Consider the following 10,615-nt stretch of genomic DNA (forward strand, 5'->3'; position numbering starts at 1 on the left):
GAACTCTGTTTTCATAGGGATTATAAAACAAAACCTTTGTAGGCCACCTAAGATGCTAATGAATTTTAAGATCATCTGAAGACAAAAGCCTCTATTGCCAGAGGATGGAAAGCAAAGGACACAAGCTGAAACAAAGGAGAGTCAGCCACCTGAACTTCAAGAAAAACTCTCTGACTGTGTGGGCTGTCCAGAGAAGCTGTAAATTCTCCATCCTTGGAGATACTCAAAACCCAGCTGGACGTGGTCCTGAGTCCCTGGCTGGAGGGGGCCCTGCTTGAAGAGGAGAGGTGGAGTAGATAATCTTGAGAGGTCCCTTCTGACTTCAGCCCTTCTGTGATTCAGTGAAGGTTGAAGCAACTGGGTGGATGACAGCACCTAACACACAGCAGTCTGCACCTCTGAGAGCTCATGTACAATGCAGTTAAGAGATTTTCTTTTTAAGGCACTAAGACTTACCAATTCTTAAGTGTTCTCAGACAAGTAACTCTAATTCTAATTCTAATTCTGATTCTTCTTATTTTTACTATTGCTGCTGTTATAATTTAAAAGTGAAGGAAACTTACCATTCTGTAACTTTGTCAGATCCTCCTTTTTTTCCAAGAAAGATTCTTCAAACTGGAGGAAGGAGAAAAGAAAAGTTCTGTTGTCAGTCCATCATTTAGCTTCTTAGTCAATTAGGTAAAAAGTCCTAAAGTGATGTGTTTTGGGCAATTTTTTTTTTTTTTAATAACATAAATCATATTTAAAAGCTTTCACCGACACTGGCCATCACTGAGACAGAAACTCAGGGATATTGAAAAACACAGATTCCCTTACTCCATCTCTGCTTTAGTATCAGAATATGTCAGAGGTTAAATAAAATTACTTTGTGGTTTACAATATCCAATACCTTCCAAGATAAACTACATCATTGCAGCAATAATAATCTCTTGCTGTTTTGGACATTGGAATTCAACTGACCGTACTCAGAATTGAATGGCAGGTGCTTGACCTCTGTGATCAGAAGATTAAGAAGCCAGGTACTGCTGCTGGGCTTTTAAATTTCTTCTCTCTCCAGCTACAGGGGAAAAGCATTTCTAGTGCTACCTGCAGGCTTTGCAAATGATGCATGCAAGTGAAACAGGAACCTGCCCCCTGCTTAGGGTAAGCTTGTTGTCACTCTTGGCCTGCTCAGCAATGCACTCGACGCAGAGCTTGAAACTGCTGCTCAGTCACACTTTTCAGAAGGAACAGTAGAAGCACATATTTGTCACATGGATCTCAGTAGAAAAGACCAGAAGCCAACCTCAACCCCAGCTGCTGCCAGGAGCCACCGAATTGGTTCCATGCGGCCACGTCCATTGAAGTAGTGCAGCTTGGGTTTTCCAGACATGTTTCCACGTGCCTGATTCCCTGGTATCTGCAATGAAGAAAGGTGGTTTGCACTTTTGAGTCTGTAACTGGCTCTCAAAATTGTCTTGTTTGAAACCACTGATTCATGGTTCAAGACCTGAATCAAGCAACTGTGAAGGTAAAAGATTATACTGAGAGAGACTGCCACATAGCATTCTGCCTTCAAATGTTTCTTACACTTGCAGAATATTTAAGCAGAATTCTGTAATCAGACCAACTGGCCAAGACTGAGAAGTGGGTTTAAACTATTTTACTGTTTGCATCCAAACTGATTTGTTCTGACCAGAAAGCTGTGTTTGCTCTTGGCATATTTTGGCATCAGAACACAATTTTATCTCAGAACACAGTTTACTGTTTGATCAGATACATGCTATAAACTCAGCAATTGCTCTGCTTTCTCCAGCAGCCATTATGCTCCATTATAACCAGCCAGGAAGGAATTCTTTCCATCAGTCAACCTCTTTTACACCACTCCCTGCTTCTGTAATTTCTTTAGACAAACCTCCAAGACATGGAAATGAATTTTGCCTCTGGTAACATCAGATTTGACTTTACCACAGGCACAGCCTCAGGGCAATGCCCGCTTGGTCCAGTTCCAACTCTGCTGGAATTTCAAACAACAGCAGTTCCTAGACAGACTCTTACAGCAACAACATTTTCTAGGCAGACTGTCACCCACCCCGCTCAGAACCACACGTGCATATCAGCCACAAACACACAAACAGTGCCCAGCCTGTATCAGCCTCACAGCTATTGACACCCTGTCAGCAACAAGGCTGAAGCTTTAACAGCAGCAAAAGGAAAATGGCCAAAGCAGCACCATATTTCCCTTGTAAATTACATGTCAGCTTCTCTACAGTGGGAAGGAGGAGGTGAGAGGAAACCCTCCTCACTTGTGGAATATACTTTTCTTTTTCCTAATTGTGTACACCTCAAAAGCAGCTGACTAAGAGTTTAATATTTGGTTCACATAAGCATGTTAGTAAAGAAGGTACATACACACATTTAATCTAAAATACCCGTTCAATGACTGAGTTTCACATTAAACAACTCCCTACATGTCCAACAAATTATCCCGACTTACCTCGTGCACAGGGTAATTCACTCTATGCTCTCAGCAGTTCTGCCTTGAGATTATATAACTGTGGAGCTCCTCCTACAGAGAACTACAAACACTTCGCTGCAAATAAGAATCCTCTTTCTCTTAAGCAAACAAAACCAATGAGCTCTGTTAAGTTACTTCTTACCTAGAGAAAATAAATTTCTGACGAATGCTGACAATGCATAAATGTAGGGTAGATGAGAGGTCATGGTCATCTGTGATAGCATAAAGTGGTTATTACACACCTCCTATTTGCTAGTTTAAAATAATTATATTGCCTGAAAAGCTCACTTAGTTGAAAATAATGCTGCACAGCCAATCACACTTCTATTCTATTGTTTTCTGGTTTTTTCTCTTTACACATTGCCACTTTATATAAAGCACATCAACTAGTTCAGCTCAAATCTGTCAAGCTTCTATGCCTTGCTTAGTGTGTATTCCTTCAGGACACTTCTGCTTCATTTCATTAACGGACATTGGGGTTGGTTTTGAATTTTTTTTCTGTAAAAAATTTTTCCTAGACTTTGACTCAGTAGAAATATGGCCCAACACCAAAGAGAACTGTGAGAGACAGCGAATGAAGTGTGGTATCAGAAGTCAAAGTGTCCTCTGCACTCCTGACTGCTTACATTGGAGAAATGTATTGATCTGACAAAGTGAGTACAAAATCCTCCATGCACCATCCTGCCTCTCTAATCTACATGGTTAATACTGATGTAGGCAGTACCTGCAGTCAAGGTCAAAAAATACAGGCAAAAGTTTCTGAATTACCCTGGACATAGCAGTGAGATGGGATATTCCTCTTATGTTACACAGGGAGGTTGTATCAATAGTGTGTCACACAAAACAATTGGTTTGTTACAGTAGGAGGGGGCTTTCTCCCTCAGGTCCTGCCTGGACACCAGCTGCAAGTCTGAATGCTTCAGTGAGGCAGGAGAGAAACAGCTCCTGCAACAAGTCTCTGAAATACATGCTTTGCTGCTGAAAATGTTGGTTTATTTCCTTTTTTGATGACAACAGCTGGTTCCAGCTGCATGACATTTCTTATAAAGAAATTGTTGGCTTTAGCAAGAGCTACAGAGCCCTGAGTTTGCCCAGCTGAAAACTGCCAGGCCTCAAGCTGGAGCTGGATTTAGGGCACTGACTCTTTCATTTACAAACCTCGTTTATTTGGTGTTTAAATAGTATCACAGCATCATAGAATGGTTTGGGGTAGAAGGGACCTTAAAGATCATCTAGTTCCAACCTCCTGCCCTGAGCTGGAGCTCATTTCACTACAAAAATGTACATTTTATCAAAGTTCCCTGGGGAGCTTAAGTGATTAGAATGAACAACCTGATTACAATTTGTAATAAATTTGGTTTAATATACAATGATGTAAGTCACCATGCAATCCTACATTCCAAGGTCTCGCTAAGACCTGACACCATCCTGCCTCCTCCTTTTTCAATTAATTTTAAACTGGTGACAAGCATTTGTTTCTCAGAGTCTGCAAAAGGCTTTTAGCTGCTGCAGTAGACCTTCTGATAAAGGAAACATGGGTGAAGCTGCAGTACAGGACTTCAAGTGTCTAGTGACAAAGCAGAGTTGCAGAAGGATCTCTGGTCCAAGCATATTCCAAGTTAAGCTCAGAGGAATGATGAATGCAAACCTTTCAGCCTCAGCTAACCAGATCCTGCTGGCTTTTCCTGGCATTTCCCAGAAAAAAATACTTGACGTCTTACGTTATGGGAGGTTGGTTGGTTGGAGGCAGTAACAACACGGACTCACTGAGTGGTCCTCACCAAGCAGGGTGTTTTATTGTTCACAGTTTCCTATACAGGCAGCTCTAAACTACCAGGCCTTAGCTGCTGGTTGGTCTGGGTCTTACCACAGCCCAGTACTTTGACCTGTAATGTCTCTGCATTTATGGTTGAAAGGGATTAGTTGGGGTGCTCTGAGTTCAAATCTATCCTATCACTCTTCACCTAGGGAGCTGTTGATTGAATTAGAAGAGCCAAATTAGGTTTCATATTATAGCCAGATTTATACTGTGACAAAGACCTACTCTTTGGGATAATCACTCCTAATTTTCCAACAATTCTTGGGAATGCCAGAAAAACAGAACCAGACTGATCTCAGGCATAGAAGTAGCAGCAAGAAATCAATGAAATCAATAAATCAATGAGTTTTTAGTATCAATAGTAACAATTTATTTCAGGTATTTTCTTTAGTTAATTAAGGCATCCGCAGTTGTCCAATATACTACCTATTTAGGGAAGTATTTCCTTGGCGGGTACATTCATGTAACTTTACATTGAAGTGTCTGCTGTAGGCTAAAATCAGTCAGCTAAGGAAAGAGAAATCAAAACCCTTTTTTTTTTCACTAATTCCATTAATTTCACTCAGCCACTAACAGCAAATACAGTGTAATACAGCTTCTATGGGTTTAGAATGCTGCTCAAGAGCGGAATATTTTTATTGCTCTGGCGATATCTTCCTCTGTTGTTCGTGGTTTCCTCTGGCTGCCAGGCTGCAGGAATTTCTTTATTGTGGGGATATTGCTTAGTCTTGCTTTGAAAATCTACAAAACAAAACCAAAACAGCACAGAGCTTCACAATCATTGCAACTGTCAGACATTCCAATGTTATCCATGCTCTGAAAGTCACATTACAGCTGGATGCTGCAGAAGAAACTTTATGCTTCCCCTTCTTATGCTTTTGGGGTTGAGTGACAGAACATGGTAACAACAATGAGTAAAAGTTCATAGCTAAAAGTCTGTAGGGTATCTGATTAATTCCCATGTCACTTCTGACCCACTCATGCCCCCATATTTCTCAGCCACTTTAAATCAGTGGTCTTTCCTGTTCATTCTCCATTCAAACTGCCCATTCATTTACCTGCAAGAGAGGAAATTTGGCAAGTATATCAGGTTTGTACTCCTCTGCCATCAAAATTACTTCAAGTAATTGAACATCCGCTCTGCTCAGCTGGTTGCCAACCAGAAAGTCTTTTCCATGCTCTTTCAAAACCTAAAAATAGAGAACCAGAAGCAGATGATGTCGTTTCTCTGTCTTTTATCAATTCTTTCCTCATAAATAATATGACATCTTCAAAGCAGGGTCACACATTGCACGGAGTTGTCACTGCAAGAAGGAAATGCAGTTCAAACACCTGTAGTACAAACAGTGATCTGAAGGCACTGCCATCCTAGGCATCATCTATCAGCTCTTTCACTTCTACATTTCTGTCTGGCAGCTCAGTTGTCCTCATCTTGCCTTGGCTGCTGTAGCTGCATTGAAGGCTAACCTGTGCGAGACCCAGAAGGAACTGCAGTGCTTTTCCACAGCATGTATGGTACAGGGCCATCTGCACTTCAGGAGCAAACTTGATGTCAAAGATGCTGCTGTGGTGTCTTTTGTTTCAAATAACACACACATTGTTTCACACATGAAACAAGCATATTTGGGGAGCTCAGTGAGTGCTGGGTTTTTGCAGCTGTACATCTCTCCCAGGTTTCAAGTGCCTTCTGTCCCCCTGTAGTGTCCTCTCTCCACCTTAATCCCAGCACCAGTAAAAACCAGAGCATGGATTTTCCAGTGGTAGTTTCACTTGTTTTCCTCCATAAAACTTGTGTGCTTCCAGGATGGAAATTCAAGGTAACAGCATCAAAAAAGCTGTTTGCCACGTACCATCTCAAAGGCTGGGAAGTATCTGTTTTCAGCCTTGTCCATCATATTTGAAAAATGTTCCTCCTTTTTGTCTGCTGGTTGGATAAGATACATGATGAATAACTCATAGAGATCGAAAATTCCTTCCACGTACATGTTGATTCTGAAAGGAATAGATCCACTTGCTCAGGTCAGATTCACAGTAGGTCTGAAGAGCACAATAACTCCCAGCACAATCTCACTGAGATGCTTGGAAATCCCTGCCCCTTCTAGTCCCTCACACATGTCCTGGCAAAGTTCCCCCCAGAATGCAGCTGCACTGGGAGCAGGCCGGGGGCAGCTTGGGCCAAAGGCAAATGCAAAATTCCTAGGGAAACCTAAAGACTGTAGCCCTCCCACTTCTTACTGGGACTGATTCTTGTCTGGACTATGGGTTTGTGAACCTGACTACAGAATTGTCATGCATGCCATCCAGACTCATGTTAAAAATCCAATCAGCCAGGGTCTAACAGCAGGTCCATAAAAATATCTAGCAAATATCTTGACACATGTGTTTACCAGGGCTTATTAATTTCAAGCATTCAGAAATACCTCAGGTCAAAACATGTGCCCTAGGAGTCCTGGCCATTATTAACCTGTTATTAAATCTGTACTTGTTCCTGGTTACAGGAGAGAGGAGGGTTTTTGATTCCTTTCAGGACATTGCCCTGAATGGGATGAGGAGAAAATGATGCTGCTGACAACTGCAGGCAGAAATGAACAGCAGCATCAGTAGGACGGTCTGCCCCTGTGACTGCTTTTTTCTGATAAGTGCATTGCCCTCTGACTGAGGATTCCTGGGCTCACTTCCCCTTTGGAATGCAGCTGGCTATCTCTGCTGTAGACATCAGCTGCAGCCCCAGTCATCTCATGCAGCACAAAGCAGCGCCGCTCTCTCCCACTGAAGGGAGCTGCGAGCTGGGATACCCTTGTGTTTCACTGAGCTACAGGCTGAGCTGGGGAATAACAAGCAAAGGTGGCATTGTTACAGTACAGGGCTCTCTCCTTCATGTCCTTCCCATAGAGGTTGTACTTCGTTGATATGTAGTTGGCAATGGCTCTGGTCTGCACCAGCTTCATCCCGTCGATCTCTACCATCGGCACTTGCTGAAAGAGCAGGGATCCATCTAGGCCAAAGGGAATAACACAAGGAGACCTTCAGTCCCTCAATGACAACCACCAGCATGTGTTAGGCAAAGGAACCACATGTATTACTTCTTCTTTGGAATCTGAATCAATCTGGCTGGATAAAAAATCCCACGACCATCAAATCTAATTGTAAGACCAACAGTGCCTAATTCTACCGCTAAACCATGTCCCCAAGTGCACGCCTACATGCAGTGACTCAGCCTCTTCCTTGGGCAGCCTGTTCCAATGCTTGACAACCCTTTTGGGAGCAACCTTCCTCATTCTTACAGGAAGGAATGGAAAATGCTCAGCATGCAGCAGCCTCTTCTTAGTGACATGTTAATAACTTAATCCTATAGCAATGAAGTTGGGGGAATTTCAGATTTGAGGAAACAGCCAAATGCAGAACTTGCAGCTGTCACACACTGAAAGATACAAGCACTGCATGGCTCTAGCACAGGGGATTTTCATGGAGGCTAATACAGACAAAAAGGACTGAAGGATCTGGTCCAGGCACTTTCTGTCATGTTTGGCTAAATACATCTACACTTTCTAAGCGCTGGCCAACATATCATGTGAATAATAATGAATATATAAATAATAGTGAATATAAAAGCATAAAAGATTTTTGTGACAACTTTATTGACTTTACAAATGGCAGCTCATCCATATAGGCATGAAATGGGAACATGAAGTGAGTTCCACGAGATTCCTGCAGGAACCAAATATCACTTGCAGCGATGCTGGAGCCATGCAACACTTTTGCTAGAATGCAGAAGTCTTATCTTAGCCTGAAGGAAGTAAAAATACTTCTCCAGAAAGAGAGGTATCAGATCAGAGAGTCAGGAAGGGTTTTTGCTCTAGGGAATCCTATTTCTTGTCTCAGATAAATGATCAGCTAGGTCCCTTTTGCAAGGGTGCATTTAGCTTTCTGCCTGTGTCCCAAAATACGTTTTGAAAGGCAGCCTGTAACAGGGGGACCGAGTCATTATTCCTACAGGACAGCAGGACTGCAAATACTACCCCTAGCTCAGATTGCTTTTCACAGGCCAGGTGAAGAGCACAGACGTGCAATTTGGTTTGGAGGAAACATGATTATCATGTCCAGGAAGACAGAAGCTGAAGCCTGCATGAAGGGTTGTTGCCTTGGGAAGCAGGAATGCAGCAGAGGAGCAGGTAAACTCAGAAATCTGGAACTATGTTTTCATAGGGATTATAAAACAAAACCTTTGAAGGCCACCTAAGATGCTAATGAATTTTAAGATCATCTGAAGACAAAAGCCTCTATTGCCAGAGGATGGAAAGCAAAGGACACAAGCTGAAACAAAGGAGAGTCAGCCACCTGAACTTCAAGAAAGACTCTCTGACTGTGTGGGCTGTCCAGAGAAGCTGTAAATTCTCCATCCTTGGAGATACTCAAAACCCAGCTGAACATGGTCCTGAGTCCCTGGCTGGAGGGGGTCCTGCTTGAAGAGGAGAGGTGGAGTAGATAATCTTGAGAGGTCCCTTCTGACCTCAGCCCTTCTGTGATTCAGTGAAGGTTGAAGCAACTGGGTGGATGATAGCACCTAACACACAGCAGTCTGCACCTCTGAGAGCTCATGTACAATGCAGTTAAGAGATTTTCTTTTTAAGGCACTAAGACTTACCAATTCTTAAGTGTTCTCAGACAAGTAACTCTAATTCTAATTCTAATTCTGATTCTTCTTATTTTTACTATTGCTGCTGTTATAATTTAAAAGTGAAGGAAACTTACCATTCTGTAACTTTGTCAGATCCTCCTTTTTTTCCAAGAAAGATTCTTCAAACTGGAGGAAGGAGAAAAGAAAAGTTCTGTTGTCAGTCCATCATTTAGCTTCTTAGTCAATTAGGTAAAAAGTCCTAAAGTGATGTGTTTTGGGCAATTTTTTTTTTTTAATAACATAAATCATATTTAAAAGCTTTCACCGACACTGGCCATCACTGAGACAGAAACTCAGGGATATTGAAAAACACAGATTCCCTTACTCCATCTCTGGTTTAGTATCAGAATATCTCAGAGGTTAAATAAAATTACTTTGTGGTTTACAATATCCAATATCTTCAAAGATAAACTACATCATTGCAGCAATAATAATCTCTTGCTGTTTTGGACCTTGGAATTTAACTGACCATACTCAGAATTGCAGGTGCTTGACCTCTGTGATCAGAAGATTAAGAAGCCAGGTACTGCTGCTGGCCTTTTAAATTTCTTCTCTCTCCAGCTACAGGGGAAAAGCATTTCTAGTGCTACCTGCAGGCTTTGCAAATGATGCATGCAAGTGAAACAGGAACCTGCCCCCTGCTTAGGGTAAGCTTGTTGTCACTCTTGGCCTGCTCAGCAATGCACCCGAGGCAGAGCTTGAAACTGCTGCTCAGTCACACTTTTCAGAAGGAACAAGAGAAGCACATATTTGTCACATGGATCTCAGTAGAAAAGACCAGAAGCCAACCTCATCCCCAGCTATGGCCAGGAGCCACCGAATTGGTTCCATGCGGCCACGTCCATTGAAGTAGTGCAGCTTGGGTTTTCCAGACATGTTTCCACGTGCCTGATTCCCTGGTATCTGCAATGAAGAAAGGTGGTTTGCACTTTTGAGTCTCTAACTGGCTCTCAAAATTGTCTTGTTTGAAACAACTGATTCATGGTTCAAGACCTGAATCAAGCAACTGTGGAGGTAAAAGATTATACTGAGAGAGACTGCCACGTAGCATTCTGCCTTCAAATGTTTCTTACACTTGCAGAATATTTAAGCAGAATCTAATCAGACCAACTGGCCAAGACTGAGAAGAAGTGGGTTTAAACTATTTTAACTTTGATTCCATGTTGTTGTTCTGACCAGAAAGCTGTGTTTTCTCTTGGCATATTTTGGCATCGACACAATTATCTCAGAACACAGTTTGGTGTTTAATCAGATACATGCTATAAACTCAGCAATTGCTCTGCTTTCACCAGCAGCCATTATGCTCCATTATAACCAGCTCAGGAAGGAATTCTTTCCATCAGTCAACCTCTTTTACACACTCCCGCTTCGAATTTCTTTAGACAAACCTCCAAGACATGGAAATGAATTTTGCCTCTGGTAACATCAGATTTGACTTTACCACAGGCACAGCCTCAGGGCAATGCCCGCTTGGTCCAGTTCCAACTCTGCTGGAATTTCAAACAACAGCAATTCCTAGACAGAAACTTACAGCAACAACAGTTTCTCGGCAGACTGTCACCCACCCCGCTCAGAACCACACGTGCATATCAGCCACAAACACACAAACAATGCCCAGCCT

The 10,615-nt window shown here is 42.3% G+C and overlaps 1 protein-coding gene and 1 long non-coding RNA gene across 2 annotated transcripts; both read right to left on the reverse strand.

The window, feature by feature from the left end:
- Positions 1-69: 69 nt before the first annotated feature.
- LOC127061210 (uncharacterized) lies at positions 70-2,638 on the reverse strand. The gene is made up of 3 exons (XR_007780660.1): positions 2,477-2,638; positions 1,286-1,399; positions 70-615 (listed from the first exon to the last, which is right to left on the reverse strand). It is a non-coding gene; the product is annotated as an uncharacterized LOC127061210 (long non-coding RNA).
- Positions 2,639-4,268: 1,630 nt separating this feature from the next.
- On the reverse strand, positions 4,269-10,074 carry LOC115483824 (glutathione S-transferase-like). The gene is made up of 6 exons (XM_050987809.1): positions 9,784-10,074; positions 9,069-9,120; positions 7,179-7,311; positions 6,167-6,308; positions 5,375-5,506; positions 4,269-5,057 (listed from the first exon to the last, which is right to left on the reverse strand). The coding sequence occupies exons 1-6, from the start codon at positions 9,868-9,870 to the stop codon at positions 4,935-4,937; spliced, it is 669 nt and encodes a 222-aa protein (XP_050843766.1). The 5' UTR covers positions 9,871-10,074; the 3' UTR covers positions 4,269-4,934.
- Positions 10,075-10,615: the final 541 nt, after the last annotated feature.

Source organism: Serinus canaria, unplaced genomic scaffold (genome assembly GCF_022539315.1).
Source record: "Serinus canaria isolate serCan28SL12 unplaced genomic scaffold, serCan2020 HiC_scaffold_265, whole genome shotgun sequence".
Lineage (NCBI taxonomy): Eukaryota > Metazoa > Chordata > Aves > Passeriformes > Fringillidae > Serinus > Serinus canaria.